General features: G+C 41.5%; 3 protein-coding genes across 5 annotated transcripts; 1 reads left to right on the top strand and 2 right to left on the bottom strand.

Annotated features, from left to right (window-relative positions):
• Positions 1-677: 677 nt before the first annotated feature.
• glrx3 (glutaredoxin 3) lies at positions 678-2,210 on the bottom strand. Its single transcript, XM_076106660.1, has one exon. The coding sequence runs from the start codon at positions 2,174-2,176 to the stop codon at positions 1,199-1,201; it is 978 nt and encodes a 325-aa protein (XP_075962775.1). The 5' UTR covers positions 2,177-2,210; the 3' UTR covers positions 678-1,198.
• On the top strand, positions 2,195-15,235 carry bag6 (BCL2 associated athanogene 6). Its single transcript, XM_076106659.1, has 25 exons — positions 2,195-2,348; positions 3,908-3,995; positions 4,095-4,212; positions 4,751-4,965; positions 5,741-5,812; positions 5,892-6,014; positions 6,649-6,857; positions 7,230-7,362; positions 7,664-7,864; positions 7,948-8,170; positions 8,493-8,543; positions 8,707-9,059; positions 9,145-9,217; positions 9,353-9,681; positions 10,024-10,282; positions 10,414-10,583; positions 10,800-10,853; positions 11,341-11,449; positions 11,693-11,817; positions 12,295-12,429; positions 12,804-12,860; positions 12,969-13,193; positions 13,582-13,689; positions 13,785-13,931; positions 14,637-15,235. Exons 2-25 carry the CDS (start codon positions 3,915-3,917, stop codon positions 14,730-14,732), a joined length of 3,666 nt encoding a protein of 1,221 aa, XP_075962774.1. The 5' UTR covers positions 2,195-2,348; positions 3,908-3,914; the 3' UTR covers positions 14,733-15,235.
• A 2,614-nt stretch (positions 15,236-17,849) lies between these two features.
• Positions 17,850-21,562, bottom strand: tspan13a (tetraspanin 13a). 3 transcript variants are annotated; one of them, XM_076106849.1, is made up of 6 exons: positions 21,386-21,562; positions 19,961-20,128; positions 19,665-19,745; positions 19,348-19,461; positions 19,122-19,241; positions 17,850-18,434 (listed from the first exon to the last, which is right to left on the bottom strand). In XM_076106849.1, the coding sequence occupies exons 1-6, from the start codon at positions 21,446-21,448 to the stop codon at positions 18,360-18,362; spliced, it is 621 nt and encodes a 206-aa protein (XP_075962964.1). In that variant the 5' UTR covers positions 21,449-21,562; the 3' UTR covers positions 17,850-18,359. The 3 variants fall into 3 exon arrangements, with proteins under 3 accessions (XP_075962964.1, XP_075962965.1, XP_075962966.1); XM_076106850.1 differs by having other exon boundaries at positions 21,446-21,549; XM_076106851.1 differs by lacking the exon at positions 19,665-19,745 and having other exon boundaries at positions 19,976-20,128.
• Between the last annotated feature and the right edge of the window lie 1,161 nt (positions 21,563-22,723).

Here is a 22,723-nt window from a genome sequence, read left to right as displayed (position 1 = left end):
TTTTGCTTAAAAAATATTTAAATAATTATCAAAATATTTGATTCATTTTGTTTTAATTGACTAACCATTTCAGCTCTAACACGTTATCATGAGGGTGAACTTATAGTCTGAGATCAGGTTATAAATGTATTCGACACATACTTCCACAAGGTGGTGTCACACGACAAGCTTGTCTGCCCACATTAAACCTGTATACAGTTCTCCAGAAAACACATTACAGAGAGTGTTCATATGATGCAATGTAAAATCATAATTAGATACATTTTTCTGTTGCAATCTTTTCCTCCATGTATAAGTCTACTTCTAGGTCCTGCAGACTAAAATGTACATTTACTACTAAAATGAGTTGAGCAGAAAATCCCTTTTCCCTCCTGACATTCACTACAATATGCTGTGCAGAGAATTACTACCTTTGTGAATGAAGCTTGTATTTTTGAGGCTGTTCACTTTATTTGACCCCTGTTGTTGAATACCACTTTGAATTGAATGGCAGTTGAACAGCTAGGAATTGTGGATGTGCTGAATGTACGGCCACAGAAACAATCTTTCCTCTTACATATTAGGTTAAAGGACTTGTTGTACCCTGTTTTTGAATATGGGATTTGTTTGCTTTCCCGTGGATTCTACAAAATGATTTGTCACACGTGAGCTTTGGAAGTAGCACCAAAAACAACATCAAATCTTAAGTGTTTTTATTGTTTAATTACAATGTTGTTGACTGACAATGTATCTCTATCAATAAGTGGCACATAGACTTAGTATTTAAACCAGAGTGATTATTGGATAAAGTTAAACACAGTTTTTCTGTCTTTCAGGTGAAGAAAGTAACTCCAACAAATAAAAACAGATAATATGAACTCAAGTCAGCTGTTCAGATAGGGACTTATAAACTCAGGCCAAGCACAGGGATTGCTTAACTTTCACTTTAAACATTTCTTAAGATGTATTTTCAAGAATTACTGTGAGAAAAACTTCAAAAACCAAAAGGAAAATCTCATTAAATGCAGTTTAATGTTTTGAATTAAAGTAGAATGTGAACTTATCCAAATGCTACAACAGTATGATTCATCCATTGATTATTAAATCTAATATTTATCTCCATAAATTCTTTTATTCACTTCCTCGGCGTGTGTATAATCATCAGTGATACAGGGTTGATCTGGGCATGTGCAGTGGCTTCTTGTTGGCTCTGGTCCACCTACGACTCCCCCTTCAGCACTGACACCAGGTCTCCACTCTCCTTCAGCTCCTTGAGAATGTCCAAACCTCCGATCAGATCTCCTTTCACATAGAGCTGGGGGTAGGTTGGCCAGTTAGAATAGGTCTTGAGCCCCTGACGCACCTCTTCATCCTGCAGAATATCAAATGTGTCATAGTCGACCCCGGTGCTGTTCAAAACCTCCAGTGTCTGCCTGCTGAAGCCACATTTTGCAGCCTCCTTGTTGCCTTTCATGAACACCATGACTGGGCTCTGGTTGATGATGGTCTTCAGCCGGTGCTCCAAGGTGACGGCCTTCGGGCAGGTGTTCTCCAGCTCCCCGGACTCAGCCAGCTCCTTCACTATGTCCAGTCCTCCCACCAGCTCCCCGTTCGCATACAGCTGAGGGTAGGTGGGCCAGTTGGAGTAGGTCTTCAGCTCCCGTCTGACCTCCTCGTCGGACAGGATGTCGAAACTGCTGAACTGGACGCTGTGCTCTTTCAGCAGGGCTACTATCTGCCGGCTGAAGCCGCAGCGGGGCTCCTGCGAGGACCCCTTCATAAAGAGCATACATGGCGCCGCGTTGATCAGCTTCTTCAGCCGCTGGTTGATGTCTGTGGCGCTACTCTCCGCGGCTCCAACCGGACTCCCGGCGACTGCCAAGCGCTGCACCTTCTTGGTAAGCTCCGGAGCATGAGCTCCATCCATGCGGTCCACCTTCTCCCCTGCCTTGAAGAAAAGGAAAGTGGGGACCGAGTTGATTTCATACTTCTCCGACAGCTCTGGCACCGCCTCCGCCTCCAGCTTGACAAACGTGGTGTGCGCGTGTTCCTTGGCCAACTCGGCCATCACGTCGTTCATTTGGCCACACTGAGGAGCCCATGCTGCCTGGAAATGCACCACAGTCAGGCATTTCCCAGCTTTGGCTAAGAAATCTTCAAACTGCTGATTTGTTGTCGCCTCCACTAGATTCGCCATTTTTCTTTTGCTCTGTGCGGTGCATCCGGTGTTGAGCCTACGTCACATCCGTTCAGCCCTATAGCTTCTCGCAAGTACTCGAGCTTGCACTAGGAAGTCATTTGCATGTTATTTGATGAAAAGAAACAGCTTCATACACTGGATAAGTTGAAAAGATAGTGTGACTTTCAAGGTAACCGCTGAACAACACACACGCATACAAACGAACGTGTGAAAAGGAATAGCTTATCGTCTCTGACATATGCGTAATGTAACGTTTAGTGTATGTAGCATTAGCTTAGCCGTAGTTAGCCGGTCAAAGTTAGCTTTGTTGCAAACGTTTCGAATTTAGGCTAAGCTAAATCCTGCTAGCAAGCCGATGCTAACTAACGATAGCTGGCTAACGGTTTCCGTAATTACTCTTAGTGGTTGAATTAGTGCTAATACCCGTGCGTCGACTGGCCTAGCAGGATACAGCTAACTTAACTTATCTAACGTCAATCCTCAGAGCTGATAGTTAGCTACTGTAACATTATGATGCTAATGTTACCTAGCAAGTGAGCTTAGCTAACGTTAGCTGCTCAGCCTCTACTTATATCTTGTGAATTACCTCTGATTTAGATTAATTAGCTAAATTTACACATGACGGGGAACAAGATGTACGTGATCAGCCACTGCTATAGGTTAATGTTATTTGTTATCATTAACTATAGTACGGAAGCGACATTTTAAATATTCAGTCTATTGTGTGTGTGTGTGTGTGTATTTGATTGTATGTTATTTGTGATTCCGACATTTTTATGGGTGCAAGGGGATTAAGGCAACAATTGTTTTTATTGTTGATTAATCTCTCAATTACTTCCTCTATTAATCGAGAAACTTAGTTAAGGCCATAAAAATGTTTTGAGCCCACGGTGTTGTCTTCAAACTGTTTGTTTTGTCAAAGTGTAGTCGAAAGACCCCCAAATCATTTAATTTACAATGATATAAATAATGTAAGAGAGGCAAATCCTCACGGTTAAGTAGCTGGCTAAACAATAATGTTGATGAATATTTTTCTGTTGCTCAACTAATCAAGTAATGGATTAATTCTGAGCACTAGTGGTGCAGGTGTGCAGCAGTACTGAGTTCAAGACACATTAATTGATTGGAATAATGCTGAAACATCTTGTCAATTGAATGGTCCATCCGTCAACTGAAAATAAATTGTCTAAAATGTTGGTAAACAGGTAGTGTTATCACGTTTAATTAATCTATGAATCAAAAATACATCCAAAACATTTCCTAGTCTCAATTTTTCGTATCTGCTGCTTCTCTTTGCTACATACTTTGTAATGGGAATATTTAGGGGTTTGGAACTGATTAGTCGGGTAAAGAAATAAATGAAAGACTAATTGAGAATGGAAATTACTGTCGGTTGTACCGTTGCATCAGACTATTATACAAATTTTTTAGTTTAGCCTATATAATCGATCGATATTGGCTAACTACCGATATATCGTATCAGTGTATATGGCAGCTGATAGTACCAAGAAGTCTACCAGTAAATATATGCCAAAGATATGTTTGAGGTCATTTAGAAACATTGCCTCCCATACGTAGTCTGTCCCCAAGTTACAAGTTTATTTTGCAGATATAAAATGTTCTGCTTAGTCTTGTTCACAATTCAAGGGATCCTAATCAAATATTGATATTGGCCTTGAGAATTTAGTATCAGTCGGGCTTACTGGAACCTCTTATTTTTTGATACAGGAACACCATGGAGGAACAAACTGCAGACATAGAGGTGACAGTGAAAACACTAGACTCCCAAAGTAGAACCTACACAGTTGGTGCTCAGGTAACTCATTCAGTTTCTTCTATAAACTCTAGAGTAAATTCTCATTTTCATTCAGCCTTTGTGGTAGTCTGACTCATGTCTGTTACATCTTATTTGTAGTTGACGGTGAAAGAATTCAAGGAGCACATTGCCCCTTCAGTGGGTATCCCTGTGGACAAACAGAGGCTGATCTATCAGGGCAGAGTCTTACAGGATGAAAGGACTCTGGCAGACTACAGTAAGTAATCACTGGGTTAATTAAAGCAATGCGGAACTCGATTTTTATCTTGTTTCAAGAAATGTTTTTGAGCTCCTTCCAGTTTTGTTTTGTTGAGTATAATACTTGTGCAAGTTCTGTTTTTCTTATTTATATATTATGTGCACATTGATTCTTAACATTTGGGCCACACACATTGAGTGAGTAAGTAGGAATTTACTTTAAGGATTGCTTATATTGTAGGAATTCTTTGTTCATTTTGTGTTGTTTTTTACTGTTGCGGTGAACCACTATTGTGGGAGAAGTTAATGGCTGTGATTGCTCTCAAGTACCAGCTTGAGCTCCAAGAATTAATTTCAAACTAATTAGTGCTTTGAACTCACTTGTGTCCATTAGTATTTATATAGTATTTCTGGCAAAAGTAATTGCTCATCTTCAGGTGTTCAGCAATGTATAATACAGCTAGAATTTCTTTTGTTCCTCAAAACCAAAGTGTGATGTCAACACACCATCATATGTGTACGTATGTAACCGTAGTTCTCTGTTGTTGTTGTCCCAGATGTGGATGGCAAGGTGATACATCTTGTGGAGCGGGCGCCCCCTCCGCCCTCCCAGCCTGGCTCAGGATCAGGAGGCACTTCAGCTGATAGTGGACCCTCCTCGTCCTCCCAGGGAACATCACAAGTGCCTCCACATGATCGCAACGCTAACAGCTACGTAATGCTTGGCACCTTCAACCTCCCTGTCAACATCATGGACCCCCAGCAGATACAAGTAAACAGTTGAAACAGCGCACATAATCGGACTGTTACATTGTAATTCATTCCTATTCATGTGGTTCAGAGTAATCGCTTTGACCGGCTCATCTTCTGATTGCAAAGAGCTAAACAGCTAAAGTTGAGGTTGTGTTGTCTTGCATGGTGCGTTCAAGCTCTACACAGTAAAAAATAAAAAAATAAAAAAAATTTGGTGAAAGGTAAATTATGTTATCATGATGTTTTAAATAAATGCAGTTGTTTGAAGGAGATGTTTTCACGGCAATATAAAATAGATATTAGAAAGTGAATTATGATCTGTCAAACTTCCTAACACCAGCTCTCAGGACCTTATAATACATCATTAAATCTACTAATGCAAAGAATTTTTTAAATCAAAGCAAGTACTTAAATAAAAAGACAATAATATAGAAGTGCATTAGAAGTGCATTGCTAAATAGATTGACTATTCTTTAGCTTTTATTCTAATCAAAATGGTGTATTTTCACAATTTATTGTTCAAATACCAGCATAGTACAAAATGGCTAACTCGGCGATCTCACAATAGTTTCTGACATAACTGAGCAGGCGGTCCAGTGTGATGAACAGCAACTTAAAAAGCTGACCTACTTATTCCTTTCCTGAACACAAATCATAACATATGTGGAAGAAGAATGTCCTCTGGTTTGTTTTTGAATAAAACAAATAATATTTATTGTTTCATCTCATGACCGGAGGAAGGTTTGTCTTGCGTGCAGGCGCATTACTTCTCTGCTGTTATTCTTCTTGTTTAGATGTCAGTGCAGCAGATGGTGTCTGGCATGGGAGAGAATGCCAGGAATGCCAGAGTCACAACCAGCACTGGGGTAAGATGCCTGCTGATTGCACACAATCCCAGTTAATCTTGCCCTGTGTTTTGTTGATTTACCCCCTTTTCTATTTCAGAGCAATGGGTCTGTGAATGTGCACATTGATATGGACCAACCAGTGCAGAGCGAGCCGAGGCTGAGGCTGGTTCTGGCGGAGAACCTGCTGAGGGACATCAATGATGTCATCCACAGGATGGAGGTGAGAGCTCACCGTCAGGGTATTTGCTGGCTCCGAATGGGTCTTTAAGGGGTGACTAAGCACAAAAACACATTTAAATATCTTCAGAAAAGAACAGAGAGAGAATGAGCTTCCATGTCCTGACAACTCACGTCAAATGGATCATGCGTTTTTATTTGTTTATATACTTTGACCGTAGAAAGATGTCTGTATTGTCGCTCCTCCCCAATGCAGGTAGTGATTCCGCTCCGTAGCTGTTTTTGGATGGTGTGTAGCAGTAATCCAGAGTGTTTATTCCCATCGTTGCGTCGACAGTATGTTGATTGAAGTCAGACATAAGCGACTTGCGTGCAGTGTGCTTTGAGCAAGACACACGGCGGGCCTGACTGACTGACTGACTGTACTGACAAACCACAGCTGGCTGGTTATCTCACTAACACAGCAAACGGATGTGATAAGCATGAGTGACATGACGCTTGTCAGGGAGCGTTTATAGTTTCAACCATTAGTGAGCTGTCTGTTACATTTCTTAAACTCATTCGGAGAGGATTAGAATTCTCAGCTGATGAATCTCCTGTGGCACTGGCCACCTTTTTAAGGGGTTACCAAAAATTCACATAATACATTCGTCTGCTGTCTTGTGTCTTCTTTTCAGGGTCGGCCAAGTGACTCATCTGCTCCAACAGAGACCGCCGCTGCTGCTGCTGCTGCTGCTCCCCCCCCTCCTCCCTCATCTTCATCCACCACCTCCACTCCCTCTCCCTCTGCCCAGCCCATGGACACCTCCCCACCTCCAACAACTCCCCCTCCTCCAACCACCTCTTCAGCACAATCTGAGGGACCAACACCCCAACCTGGACCCAAGTGAGACACCCTCTCTTTCTCAGTGACTCAGATTCTTACTTATGCCACATACTTTAGATTTTTTTTATTTCAAACCTTTAAGTCAGGCAAGTTTGAAAAGAACATGACTGTATTTAGCATAGAATCAATGTAGTTAATTCCTCAACTTTGCAAACATAAAGGAGATTATAGGGGCCATGGCACGAGTCATTTCTTCTGATTGAAACTAACTTGTAATTTGATCCATGTATTGTGATGTCAGTTGTATGTCTTTCTCTGTAATATTCTATATTTTTGTCCGTATATATAGTGATGCTGTATGTCTGTGTTGACCAGTTTGGTAAACAGTTGTTGTTTGATTTTAATCAGCTCTGCCCTCCTTTCGTCCCCTAGTCACCCCAGCCCTGCTGAGTTGGCGGAGATGTTGTCTGAGCTGCGGAGGGTGGAGGAGAGACTGCAGCCCTTCATTCAGAGAGCTCACACCATCCTGGAGACGGCCACCACTGCAGAATACAACAATAATACAGTAGGATTCAAACAGCCTAATGATCCTTAGCATATTTCTGAAATATATGCTTTTTATAAGTGGCCTGCATATCCATATTTAAAAATGTATTGTTAGAGTTGCTCGTAGGTGAATTTTGTTATCGTTGGACAGAAACATGAGTGATATCAATCTTTTCATCTGACTTCCAGCAAGAAAGCGATTAATCGTATAAACCAAAATGTTGAACTTTTTCTTTAATTCTCAAAATCTGGTGTATTTAACATAGATTATATAGTCGTCATTTAAGATGTTGCGCAACATGGTTTCTTGTCTGTCTCAGGAGAGAGAGGAGGACCAGCGCACTCTCATCCTGACGTGGGAGTGTCTCCGTCTTCTTGGTAACGCCCTCGTGGCCCTCAGTGACCTGCGATTGAACCTCATGAGCCCTGTGCCCCGCCACCTGCATGTGGTCCGGCCTTTTTCCCACTATGCCACCCCAGTGACCCTGCCCGGAGCTGTGCACCACCACATCCCAGTGCAAGTACGTGAAGGCGAGCGTATTTTAGTTATTAATGTGAACTTTTTTTGTAATCCGACTGACTGTGCTTGCATCTTCACCGACAGATGAACCTAGGTGCCACAGTGACTGTTGCGGCTAACGGCACTGAGGGTCATGCCCCGCCCACACAACCGGCCAGCCAATCGGAGCAGGCAGGTCAGGGACAGACCCCCCCCACACAGACTTCCCCGTCCAATCAGCAGGCTGGACCGGGACAAGGTGGCCCACGTGTCATCAGGATCAGCCACCAGGCAGTCCCGGTGGTTATGATGCAGATGAACACGGACGGTGTGTTGTCTCCTACCCGCCACTGATTGAATGTTCCACTACCTCACAGCTCTTTGTGTGTCATATTGCTGGGCGGCAGTGCATAGGAGTTAAATAATCGCTCGTACTGCACTACTGCATCCTCCGTGCACTGCGGCCACAATCCCAGTGATCTGAAGAATGAAACTTTAAACTTATTTGATTCACTGGCTCACATTTCATAAGTTCCCTTTGTGGAATGATGGCTCTGTTATATCGTCTGTAATAGAGAGTAACACTGGCAGTAAATTAAGTATTGTATTAAGGAGTTCAAACTATTTGTGTGTTTTGTATGTATGTACAGGCTCAGGTGCTAACCCTGCCGCAGCTGGACAGCAAATGCCTGGACAACCAGGTACATTTGGCATAATACGTTTTAAACAACACAGTGTAGTCGTGTAAAACATGGAATACTGTATATTGGTCGTATCGCAAATGAAGCCTTCTTAATATAATTTTCTGCTTTTCTTCTGCAAGTCATGTTGTTCTAATTTATTGGTCTCTGTCTCCCCCTTAAGGTGCCCTCCCCCCTGACTTTATGCGGAATCTCATGCAACAGATAAGCCAATACGCTGCTGCCGTAGCTACCAGTGCTGCCACCGCTACCGCCACTGGCCACCCGGCCGCACCCCAGCCCACCCCTCCTGGCTACAACTCCACAGCCAACTCCTCAACTACCACCACGGGTCCCAACACACCCACCACCACACCTACTGCTCCCCCACCGCCTCCCCATACTGGCCCCCAGCCCCAGGCCAGGGTTGTGTTCACCCGACCACCCTTTGCACCCAACATGCCCCCTCCAGCCTTCGGCACTCGGGGAACCACCATCAATGTGAGAGCTGCCATGCCGGGCCAGCAGCCAGGACAGGTGGGGATAATGACATCTGATTTGGTTCCTTTTTTTTAGGCTGATTGTCAACATTTGAGACTAATTGAAATATCTTTCTGCACAGCCCTTCAACCCTGCTGCTCTGAACCAGATGATTAGTGGACTGGTTGGACAGCTTTTGCTGCCAGGACAAATACGTAAGTTAATAATATAGGAATTTAAATTTGGACTTTATTATCATATGTCTATAATTATAAAAGCTTAAAGTATAGAAAGATTAGTCAAGAATTGCTGCCCATCAGTAATACTTCAATCTGTTTGTTTTTTCACAGCTGGTCAAACAGTCACATCCTCCTCCTCCACATCCACATCCTCCTCTTCCTCCTCTCAAACATCCTCCGCCTCCTCCTCCTTTTCTTTCTCCAACTCGGGTCCAACTCCTCCGCCTACTGCAAACACTACTGATCCACCGAGCCAATCTGAGACCAACACCAGTGAGCCCCAGTCCCAGGAAATGCCCCCAGACCTCAACCAGCTCCTGGGTTCTCTCCTGGGGGTAGCCGGCGGTGCCACTGGGGGCCCTATAGGGGCCCCTTCAATTACTGTCACCACATCTGGTGTCCCAGCCTTCATCCAGGGAGTGAGTGAATTCATGCAGCAGGTCAGTGTTTGAATATTTGACTCTAGTGCACTTAATAGTCATTGCATGTGAATTGTACCTTCATTTGCATATCATTTCTCTGACACCTGTTCAGAGATCATGTGAAAGGAGTGCATCAGATTAAGTTTTTTGATGCACTGTATTTGCACTAGTAAATAAACCTTTCAAAAGATACCCGGCCCTAGTCATCACCATGTCTCCTAATGGCCCACTAGAGGGCAGATAGGCTGACAGTGAGTGAGTTACCAGTGTAATGCATGGAGCACTTTTTTTTTAAATCACTGCATTTAAAGTAAAGTAACGTTAACAAATCCTTACTCCATGTTTCCATTTCATTTCTAGGCCCAACCCATCTTCTCTCCACCCCCACCTCCCTCTGGTACCACTCCTGCGGCAGGGCCCAACCCCAACGCCACGCCCAACGCCCCCGCAGGAGCCGAAGCCCTCAACCCGGAGCTGTTCACAGGCATCGTCCGTGGCGTCCTGAGCACCATGATGGGCTCTCTGGGTCAGGCCCAGAACGACACAGAGAGCATTGCCCAGTTCATGCAGAGGCTGTCCCAGGCAACCAACATCTTCATCAGTCCTGAGGATCCTACCGGTAACAAACAAACAGACGAATAAAATATGTTGTCAATACAGCAGCCGAGGCTAACACATTATGATGTAATTCAGTCCAGGAGCATATCAGAAACTGATTGGTCTGAATATTTCGTGATTTGTGATTCCCAGGGTTTTTTGGAGAGCTGCTGATGTTGGTGTGCCAGACGTTCACCATGTCAGACCTGGTGATGCTGCTTCATGGCCAGCACCAGCCCCTCGGCCGCATCCAGCCTCAACTGTCCCAGTTCTTCACCCAGAACTACCTCAACGGCAGAGAGCCCACCGATGAGAACATTACTGTCAGTAACACTCACCAGTTGGAGGAGAAATGTTTTTCCTTTAAATTACTGTTGATTTCAGATCTATTAGTACTCAAGTGTAGTTAAAAGTAGATAGAGCTAATTTACTTTATTATTGGTCCCACGTTTGACGATTTGTCTTTTTTATTCTTTAGTGTAACTGATGGATTTTTGTCTTCTTCTCCCTCTATGTTCGTCTCTGTTTCCATCCCCCAGGCTGCTGCTGAGAGTCTTGTGAATGAACTGGAGGAGTACATCAGTGAGAGCTTTGTAAGTCCTTGATGTCAATTAAACAGTATATGATTAAATGTAGGCCTGCTCATAGTAAACTCACATCTTGTCAGTTGAATCAGTTCACTTTTAGACGGTGTGGAAATCTGATGTATTCACAGATAATGAACAAAGCCATTAAAACAATGGTCTTATGTGTGCTGATACAGGAGTTTAGTGTGGGGTGGTTAGTTTAACTGACACTAAGTGAGCGGGGGGGGGGGATTAATAGCTTTCTCATATTTCAATCTGAAGGTGAGGTTTATTAAAGAAAAGACTTCATTACTAGAAAGTGCACATGACAAATACCAGACACCCCTAATTCAATGAAATAACAGTAATTCATTATAAAAACATATTTCAGCACTACAGGTGACATTTTAAAACAGTTTAGTTTAAGTATTTAGTTTTTACATCACTGTTGAAACGTCATGCCCCCTGTGTAGTATGCTGTTGTATTGACGACACCTTCATTCAACTCCCACAGAGAGAGTCTTCAGTCACACTGTTGGAGGGCGTTGACGTCACTCAGACCAACATGTCCTTCTTCAGACAGCAGCTGATGCAGATTGCCACGCATATTCTACGTTGCACGGGTAAACTTAAGGACGTTTAAATCAGTTGGTCTTGGTGATGATTTATGTGGATATTTTGGTTCCAGTTTAGCCTCCATGTGTGTTTTAAGTGGAGGTTGCAGCACTAGAACTAATCATATTTGGATTTTTAATCAGGAATATTGCTGTTAAGTAGTAACTTAATGTTTATTGTCAATGTCTCTGTAGGACTTGTAGTATTGTGTATTTTTCTAATTAGTTAATAGCAATATTTTTCTCATCCAGATGACTCATTTGGGCCTCGGCTGTTACAGATGTGCAATCAGGCATTGTTTGAGTGTCTTGCCCTCAACCTGCACTGCCTGAGAGGAGACCAGAGAGCCCTCACCGCCGTCATCAACCACCGCATAGTCAGTATACACTCTCTCACTAATTGTCTGTTCAGTAGGCTCCAGATGAAACTGGCTTTGGCATGTTAGTCAAAGGATATCATGTTTAGTGCTTGAATGCAGAAAACAATGTTTACTTGGAACAGACCTGATGATGGCGCCCTTGAGTGCTTGTGGCAGGAAATGGAAACTAAAAACTAAAAGCCAAACAAAGTCACGACATTATTGACCAGGTGAAGGCCAACAGTTTATTTCTCTCAGTAGGAATAACATGGCATCGTAGATTTTGAAACCGAGTGACTCAAAATCAACACGCCTCAAGTACAGAATGGCAACATCATAAGCCAAACAGACTGCATCAGATAGCTACTGTGTCCATGACATGTTTTTGTGACGTTAGAATGGTCACATAAGGAATAAGCAGACAAAACAAAAGCTACTTAAAAATTGAACAATCCAAAGACAAAATAAAAGCTTTATTTTCTCTTGTCGTTCCAGCGGAGGATGTCCAGCGACATCAGCCCCAGCCTGGTCAACTGGATGACCAGCATGATGACAATGAGGCTGCAGGTGATTCTGGAGCACATCCCCATCTCACAGGAGCAGATCCAGAACTACATAGTTCACACACAGGTAACAAACCAGCCGCATGCCGTCTTTTAAACATTTATTTGATGTTTTAGCTCCGTATCTATGACTTCCTACCATAATACTGATGGACACATGTTGGCAGTTGGAGGAAATCATAACTGCAAGCCTCCTCTACATCATGTAGCCCCTTCAGGCCTGAGGCTGTCAGTTACACTTGAGAACTTAAAATGTGTTTACCACAAATTTCATTTCTGGAACTGTAGATTTCAGTGTTATTTTAAGTATTTTATGTCTGAAAGCTGTGTCTTCAGAACAGAATACAAGAGTCCATCTTATCTGATGGCTGTTACATATCCTGTTACTTAGGACAGCACGTCTGAAACGGCTAATAAATATTAAATGACATTCTTTCACAGACAGAGCAGTCTTCTGCTACTGGCACACAAGAGCCCGAACGAGCACAAAGTGCAACGGTAAGCATGGCCCGTCTTTAATGTCCTTTTCAGATGAACTCGGTTGAAGGTGGTCAGGCATTGCTCCGCCTTTTAGTTCCGTCATTTCGTTGTTCTCCACCTCCAAAGGTCGGGGACACCCTCTCACCAGCGGCAGCCACCACAGCAGAGGAGGCCATGTCGGTGTCACGCGACACGAGGGCATCGTCACGGGAAGCACGGGTGTTGCCTGGAGACCTCGGGGCCTCGGGAGGAGCTGCTCCATTAGGGGGCGACATGGCAGCAGCCGGAGCTGAGGGAGGCAGTGAGGAGTCTGCTCGAGAGTCAGAGACCTGGGCGGCTGCTGTTCCACCTGTAAGAGCCCACACTGTTTGTAAACCGTTTTAACATTTATCTTTTATTTGTTTTCATGACTAAACTATTTGTAGCACCGCCCTGCTTCACATTTACAGTGTTTACTCATAACTCTGGGTAATCCGATGAACAAACGTTTCCTTGTTCTGTGGAATATAATAATATAAAGACGCACTGGATCTTGTTCAGCCTGATTTTTAGGATCTTCTCACTAGTACTTAAAGGATAGATAAACAATGTTGCACACTGAACGTTGAGAACCCACACTTCCATGTTCCAAGGTGTTTGTTAGTACAGTATTCCCTCTGAGCGGCAATGGAGGAACAGTAACAAAGAGGGTTTTGACTTGAAAACATTCCCCATCTTCACTGTTAACTATGTGTTGTAGGAATGGGTGCCCATCATCAGGTGTGATATGATGACCCAGAGGAAGATGAAGGCTCAGCCCCCGCTGTCTGATGCTTATCTGCACGGCATGCCAGCTAAGCGCAGGAAGGTAATCGGATCAGTCGTAACTTCACTTATTACTTATGGATGTCACTTGTCGTTACCTTCTTCAAGGTGTCCGTCTGTGTGTGTGTGTGTGTTCAGACAGGACTGGGTGGTGGAAGCCTCCTCTCCCTCTCTGATGCCGTGAGTCAAGCAGCCAGGACAGCGGGAGTGAAGCCCATCACTTCTGCTGAGCGATTACAAGACGATCTGGAGACCCAGGAGCTGAAGGAAGCTTATGCAGAACAGGTAACGAAGTCATTAGAACAAACCAGGGACACATCATTTGGGGTAGTGATGACCGCTGTCTGGTCCTCTTGTTTTCATAGTGTTGGCCATGATATGTACATTTTCTTACTATCTTAATCACAGAGATGCATGGTTACACTGCTAGATGTATCTAAAGAACACAAGAGGTTATAAATAAGTCTAAATTTAGCAAATTGTTTGAAAATGACAACAATTTGTTGAATAATAATATTGTCAATCAATAGAAAAATAATCTGTAACTATTTTTGCAATCAATTAATTATTGGCATACAATCCACAGAATAATTGATAATTATAATGTTCTTAATAAATGCAGCCTAAGATAATTGTATTTTGTTAAAAGTATACTGACATCATTGTTACTTGTTTTCGTCCATATTCATTCAACTCATCCGCGTGCTAAAGTACATCTTTAGCTGGAATCTCTTTACTGTCAGGTCGAAGCTGTCGCGTTTGTCCCCTGAAGGTCTAGGACTTATGGGAAATGGTGTTTGTTAAAGAAAGCTAAAAACAAATAGTAAATAAAGAATGATTTTCGATTGTTTTCAGAAGATACCATCCTTCTCTGAACGTGTTAGGCGAGCCACACTAAGTCCCCTTCTGGCATTCTGCTTGTACGACACCATGATAATCATATCTTCTTCTTCTTCTTCTTCTTCTTCTTCTTCTTCTTTTATACCTCAGGTCAAAGCGGACATCAAGAAGCGAGTGAGGGAAGACCCGGATTTCACCTCTCAGCAGTCCCCCAACGCACACAGAGCCTTTTCATCAGACTCATAATCAAGTTCAACTGATATGAAACCTGCAAGATTCTCGCTGTTTTTAATCCTTTTTTTTTTTTATTTCTTTGATCTTCATCCAACTACTCCTCGTCGCAGCCTCACACCCCAAAACTGTCTGTATGGCTTTTTAAGCAGTTAGGAGCTCTCTTGACTAATTGCCTCATGCTAATGTGACTACTTCTCCCAGTGCCTATTTATTTCTCTGTTTATTTTGGTCCAACATTTGGCTGAGAGAATTTCCCTGATAAAAAGGTATCAGATCTAAGTGAGACTACATCCGGTCACTTTACTTCTGTTTGAATACTTGTATGTCTATTCTGCCCTCATATCCTCGTGTTGCTTTGTTAATATGGAGCCTAAATTCTCATTATTTAGTGGACTTTAGACTTCCTGTCAATACTCTCCAGTGCAAGAGTATACTTTCATGTGACGAACAAGCGGTTTGTTAAATGAATATATAGTAAGCTTAATAAAAAATAAAAAAACTTGATACAGTATAAACGTATTGTGAGTATTGTCTGCTTTGGGAAAGGTGAAAGAAGACTTAGCTTAGCACAGATATCAGGATTGGTGATTGTGTGATGGTAAGTAACAATAAATTGCAGTACAAAAATGCAGTGGTGTAAAAAGTAAAAAATCCCTGTATGGTCATAAACACCATCTTGCACAGAAAGAAAAGACTTGAAATGTCTGCAGCCCAAAGGATGAAACCAAGTTTGAACTTTGTCGGGGTTGCCAAGTTCTTTCTCAAGCTGCCAACGTCAGACAGCTTGATCTGAGAACGAGACTTGCGTCACAGATCGACTAGACATATTAGAAACTCAAGGGCCTTGTTGAAGTTTACAGCCAAGATTATATGCAGTAATGTCTTCAGACTAAAACCTGAGATATTTCTGTCCGTGCCCCCATTTCAGCAAAGACCCCCTTCAGGCAATATGAGGTGACAATGTGACAAAAGCTCCACAGATAATAACCTCCGAGTGCTGGACATGCTTCAGGCACTATGCCAAACACAGCTTTAGAAGAAAAGCAGATTCATGGCCTTTCAAATGTGGCTTTGAAGCTTTCAGCTGAGGGGTACAGTTTGGAGTGTTCTGACAAGAGATTGCTATATTTTTCTTCACGAGCAAATGTGGCAAAGAAACATGGGTTTGATGCAACACACACTACTTTGATCACTCTGTGAAGGAGATATAAGACACGGTATCATGTCTTATGTTGAGATGTAAGTGACTGAGGGCCTTCCTAGTTGAGAAAACACCCGGTCAACTTCTACATTTTACATGTCAACTTCCAACAGTTAACTTCAATCTTTTCAACCATCTGGGCTAATTTCATTTCAACAGTAATTGCTACATAAAATCACAATTGAACTGCTGTAAAGGTCAGCAGGGGCAAATTAAACTACTTGGTGTTAAACCATATGATTTTGATATCTCTATAATTTACAAACACACATTTAAACAACATAACTCACCATGTGCTTCCTCTCTGCTTCTCCCCAAATTACCTGTGACCCAGGAAGAAGTATCAAGCTTGTTTAGCAAAGAATTATGGTTATTGTAGTATTTTACAAATACTGTAGCTCAATTTTAATTTTTAAACTCATCACACAAAATGCTCCCAAGTTTGGTCTCAAAATGTGCATGTTAAAATAAAGTGGTACTTTTCAAATAACGCTTTTTAAAGATTTTTTCGGTTCCTGTAAATCCCATTGTTTTCTCATTAAAACAGAGTATGCAGTCTTCACTTCCTTACTATTATACAAATCTATTTATCTACGAGGAGAAAAGTGCAGCCTATGCAGAAGACCGTATTTGAAGTGGTGTAGAGTAAGAATAACTTTTAAAATCTTTCCATGTTACTACATGATGACATCCCAGAAAACTTTACATTCTTTAATTTAGCTCAAAGCTTGTTTTTTCTTCAAGACACCAAAGCTTAGATATTTGAATCACTTGTAAATATCCAGTAAGCTACAATACCCTAACTTTGGAAAGCATACAGCATTAAACCACATTTTACACATTTGTAACAGACCCTTTACATACTACAACAAACTGCATTCATTTAAGCTTTGTCCACTACTACCTTACAACTTAAATGTTTGGCAGTGGTGGTGAAGCAAATCACAACTATGTTGCAATACTGCTCCCCAGAGTGATAAGAAAAAAAAAGTATAAACACGTTACAAGGATTCGGTGATCTGTACATTTTGTAATAAGTCTGAACATGTGTGTCAACAAAACAATCTACACGTTTGTCTTTCAACTTATAAACTGAAACATTTAAATACATATAACCGTCTAAATAAGGTCATGTGATTGGTTCCACCCTGCCAATGTATGCTTGTAAATAATTACCTGTTCACAAAATGAATAGATCTAAATATTGAGTGCAGTTAATTACATGCAGTTCACACAGTGACATATTTTACAATGGCATTGTAGCAGTGAAGTTCACAGTCACCTTGCTGAACTGGTTGGACCAACTGAGGAGTCTGTTGAGGCGATCAAATGAATCTAAACCGCGAGTGCAGTTCCTGGTCAGGATCCTGTTTGGGGTGAGGAATGTGAACAAGTCATGTGTCACCAAGTCATCGACTCCTGAGTGAAAGCAACGCTCTCCATTAGCATTAAATCTGACAAGCAAAGCATGAAATACAACATTCTTCTTACATGTGCTAAAACTCAGCATGTTTATTTTTGGATGGAAAATGAGAGTATTGATATAAGAGAATATTTTGTATGAATGCATAAGATGTGTTTTTTAACAGGAAACAAAGAGCAATAAATACACATAAAACAAAAACCTGGTTTCATGACAGAATGTCTATCAAGCTGCAACAGGATTGACTTTAATACAATCAATTGAATATAATCTTTTCCTGCTGTTAAGGACACCCAACACCTAAATCCACTGCAAAACACAACGTGTGGTCACCCATGCATAGTCTGGGAGTGGTGAGCACTCATGGTGCTCACCTAGTTTATTTGCATAACGTGTGTGTGTGTGTGTGTGTGTGTGTGTGCATAGCAAGCATAGACATCTGCTGTTAACATCCATCACTTTGAGACAGATTAGAATTAAAGAGGCAATGCTTACATGCACCAAGTTTCACTTAAAGGAATAGTTTTATTATTATTTGCTTTGCCAAAATTCAAAAGTCATCTAACTCAAAGAACAAGCTTATTTCCCTAATCCTTGAACCACTCCTGAAAAGAAAGACAATTCATATTCACAGCAAAAAAAGTATATTTTAAATTAAAGTAATCAAGGAGCAAATATTAAAGCAAACATATATTCATAAGCAATAAAAAACAAAACATTTCCTCAGTTCAATACACTCAGGGGTTTTGTAGTTACAGCCTTACTTGGTCTGGTATAACCAGAGGCTAATGTTAGCAGTGAGCAATCTTTAGACAGATTCTGTGTAGCCGTCTTTAAGAGTGATTTTTCCCTTTTTGTATTACTGTTACACTTTATCTTACCACCATTATCATATAATATAATTGAATACAGCAAAAAGCTGTATTAAAGCGTACAAATGTCCCGATAAGAGTGATTTACTAAGTTAAGAGATTATTCAGTAGTACATTTTGGGCCTTTTGTGAGTTGTGAGTGGTTATAGAAAGGCTCCGGGATTTGATCGAGGATCTTTGAGATTTCTGTATCTGTGGGCGAGCCAAACTCCAAGGATCTGAAATAAAAGAAAGAGGAGCGTAAAGAAGTGTGCGAAATACAGGAGGAACGAGACCCCCTATTGACACTTGAGACCGCCTGACAAACAAAATGATATTCAAAAGATCTATTTGTCACTTAAAATGTATTTTAAAAGATCACTATGTCCAACTTTATTCTTAACAACCTGGAAAGCAGCAGGGTTTTTTCTGCTTCAACATCAGGTCTATTCTTTTTTAAGGTAACGTACACATTGTCCCTATTTTATGTAGCTGTGACTGAACTGTGAAAGACCTGCTGTGCATAAAGTGAATGTTGTAGACTACAGGGACACACAAGGGTGTGCGCATGTTTGTCAGGTTAGAGAGAGAGATGTGAGTTTGCGGTGACGATTCTATTGTAGGACAGTTGTTGCGTGGTTGTGAGAGTGGCCTTATTGTTAGTGATATTAGCCTTGGTGACGCGCCTGCAAAGCATGTATAGCCTAGTTGGCTTGCATCCATGAAATCTTGTAGGCTATATTGCGTATTGAGTCCAAGTCTTCAGTAACACTGGAGCACTCGGTAGCGGGGAAACCCTTGATTGCCAACGGGTATTTCGCACTCTGGCGTGTCAAGTTTTCTGAATCTTAGGCCGACAATAAACGTCAACACGCCGCAAATGTATCTTAATGTCTACATCAGCACCCACTTCACATTTTACTGACCTCTGTAAAGCTGAAGAAGAGTCCGATACCACCCACAAACCGCAGCACCTCTCCCGCAATCTGCTGGATGGTGTTGGAGCACGTCTCACAGGCTGATGGAGTGACAGGGTTATAGCAACTCTAGAAGAAGCGAGGGTTGCAAATTAAATAACTGCCAGAGATGACATCATGAAAAAAAAGAAAAGAATATAAAAATGAAAAGAATATTCCAGTCTGATTTACTTACAGCAGCACATGAGACATTGATGGGAACAGAAGAGAAGCCGCAACAGTTGAGGGTCTTTTCTACGTCCCTTTGAGTGGCCGCCGACTTGTTCCATCCAACCTCCAGCAGATGGTTCTGTGAATGAATATCACACAGCCTGGTTGTCTTTATGTTTAATTTTCTATTTCAAAAGCATGAGAAAAATCAAGAGCAATGAACAAGAATAAACATTATTTGTGCAATTATAGAATTTTGTGAAATCTACACTGTTAGGATCATTAAACCCATGTGAGAGTATTTCACTTTTACTGAAACGAATGTACACAAAATAAACATACCTGTTGGCCTTTATTCAGGGCCAGACAAGCACAGGACACAGAAAACTGCATGACAAACACTGTGAACAGGATTATCATGTACTGGAGCAAGTTTAGGAAGCCGACATTGGATTTAAAAGTCTGAAATCTCGGCGTTTTGCTGCTTCACTAACCATTTAAAAAGGACAATTAAAACACACGCTGATGAGAGGAATAAAAGCCTCCAGGAGCTGTGGGTTATTTACTTTTCATTCTGCTTTGACAGAAGGTGTGAGGTGAATGACTCGCTGTACTTCTACAAACAAACCAAAGGATACGAAGAAGAGGAGGACCTGGTGGTGCTTCATTGCGCCGCACAGTCCCACAATGGCAACCAGGAACAGGAAGATGCCCACGCTGATGACCCCTGCCACCACCCTGATGCTGGAGACCAGGTCGAACCATTTCCCCCAGGCTGCCACTCCGATCAGCAGCAGACTCACCAACTGAAGAGGAAGTAAACAATGTAACCATGGAGATAAGAAGGAAGTACAATCAATGTCACCAGGATGTCTCCTCATAAACAAGGGACTATCAGCCGCAGTCCAGACTACGACAACATTTTCCTTTTCCGAAAACAGGTCGATGCACAAGTGTTCCCAAGCATTGTGTCCCCACCACTTCTGAAACCAAACCAGTAAGTATGGCCTTGAATAAACTAAAAAAAGTCAGTGTTGAAATTAGTTGGAAATCTTGGGCTACAAATAATTATTATTTAAATGATCAACATTCATCTAAAGATTGTTTTCTTGATAAATTGTTTTGTCTAAAATGTCAGAAAATTGTGAAAAATGCCTTTTAGAATTTCACACAGACGAAAAGTTTACGTCTTCAAATGTGGTGTTTTATCCGACTACCAGTTCAAAACCCAAAGAAGTCAGTTACTATCATATCAAAATCCTCATATTAGAAAAGCTGGAACCCACAAATATTCAGCATTCTTTAACCTAAAGTAATTTTGCATTCATCAAAATACTTGCAGATGAATTTTCTGTCAATCCACTTATTCGATCAATAGACTAACGTTGCAGCTCCAAGTAAATCTATATTATTGGTGTTTGAATAATTAGTGGCCGAGGACTTTTATAGAATAAACGTCGTTTTTCTCTGCACTTTCAAATCAAAAGGCAACTGGATTTACTGCTAAAATAGATACCTTAGATATGCATCTGTTAGATATGTATATGTTTACTTTATTTACTTTTACAACTTTACTAAAGAATAAGAGACACAGTTCTGTATGTAGATAGCAGCTCCAGAGTTATTACACAAGTAAGGTATACAATTAAAAACAGGCTACATTAGCAGCATTGACAAAAAACAACAAAGAGTAAAGCAGTGTTTTGGGTTTTTTGATTACAGAGGTTGTTCAGAGTTACATACAGGTGTTTCGCTTCAGTTGAAAGAGGTAAAACAATGAAGTATTATAGAAGTTTATTTATGATTACGTTTTTATATTCTCTGAGGAAATCCACCAATAATAGGCAGCAGTGTTGGTAACTCACTGGGTCTAATCGTTCACCACCACCACCTGTCCGTTTCCACAACGAGGAGACTGGTCACAAAACAACCGAAACATTTGAATCTCTTCTCGTCTTAAACTAAATATTAGCACGAGTCAGGACAGAAGCGGAGACAGCTGTTGCCGTTTTAAACCAGTTATTTCGGTTTCGGTTATTTCACATCGGTACATTCATACTTACAACATAAAGTACATTAAGAGCGCTGAGTGCGTTCTTGGTGCAAATAAATCCGCCGCATACCATCGCTGCTCGCCGCTACAGTCCTTAAAAACAAATCGATTTCTACTTCTCCAGGCTTTTCAACGAGACTGCGTCAGTCTCGAGGCTCTCTGGTTCCTTCAGGCTTCTTGCCTGCAGGTGAAAACGTTTCCTGAACAAATCCTGCACGCTGATTGGTCAGTTGCCTATATTACACATACGTCATTATAGTTTTTTTCCACAGTCAAGTACTAATTAACCCAGATCATTGAGTCCCTGATGGGTAAAAGGTTACCAATGACCACATCTTCATTTTGATCCTGCATTTTATTCACTCATACATTTTCATGAATATATGTATGATTGTATATTTAATTGTTTCACAACAAAACTGAATAAAAATAGTTCACAATAGTGTTAAAGATGTATTGCAGGTCTGTTGTGTTTGACTGCGTTAGATTTAGCAAGGTGTACCTTATTGACTGCCAACTGAGTGTGAACTGAGTGTAAGACTACATCTGTCTGTAAATGGAGTTTTAGATCGCCATCTGCTGGTGTTTACTTATAGGTTAAAAAGGTCAAATCTGTCTCTTGAGCTATGGAAGTCTCTCACTCAATTCAATTCAATTCAATTCATTTTTGTATAGTCCAAAATCACAAATTACAAATTTGCCTCAGAGGGCTTTACAATCTGTACACATACGACATCCTCTGTCCCGGAACCGTCACATCGGAACAGAGAAAACCCTTAACGGGGAGGAAAGAGTAAGAGACCTGTGGGAGAGCAACAGAGGAGGCATCCCTCTCCCAGGATGGACAGAAGTGCAATAGATGTCATGTGCACAGAATGAACAACATAACAGAATTACAACACATTCAATGCATATGACAGAGCCACGGCGGGAGGCAAGACCAGGGTCCAGGTATCACCAGGATCCACGGAAACCTGCGAGGCGAGAAAACACAAAGACTCCGGTGAACACTCCATCATTTCTTCCAGTGGGATCTTTTGCTCATCTTTGCTTTTGACTTGTGATTGATCTAAGGTATTGCTGGCCTGGTTTGGTAAATTCAGACCTTCAGAATAAACTTCATCTGCTTTTAAATTCAAATCTATTTTAATCACATAAATGTACCAGATGATGTTTGAAGAACTGAGTCTTGGGAAAATCACGAGTCAGCAGAGGGCAGAAGAGCAAGTGATTTGCATGAATATATATAGTAGGCTGTGTTTTCTGTCTGTAAGAAGCTCAAGATGAAGTAAGAAGAGTAGTGTACTTCACAGATAAAGCAAAAAGGGGAGACAAGGTATCGTTTGAG

Source organism: Anarhichas minor, unplaced genomic scaffold, assembly GCF_050575085.1.
Source record: "Anarhichas minor isolate MPS153535 unplaced genomic scaffold, ASM5057508v1 ptg000035l, whole genome shotgun sequence".
NCBI classification, from domain to species: Eukaryota; Metazoa; Chordata; class Actinopteri; order Perciformes; family Anarhichadidae; genus Anarhichas; species Anarhichas minor.
The sequence above is the reverse complement of the archived record's forward strand: the minus strand, read 5'-3'. Positions and strand labels throughout refer to the sequence as shown.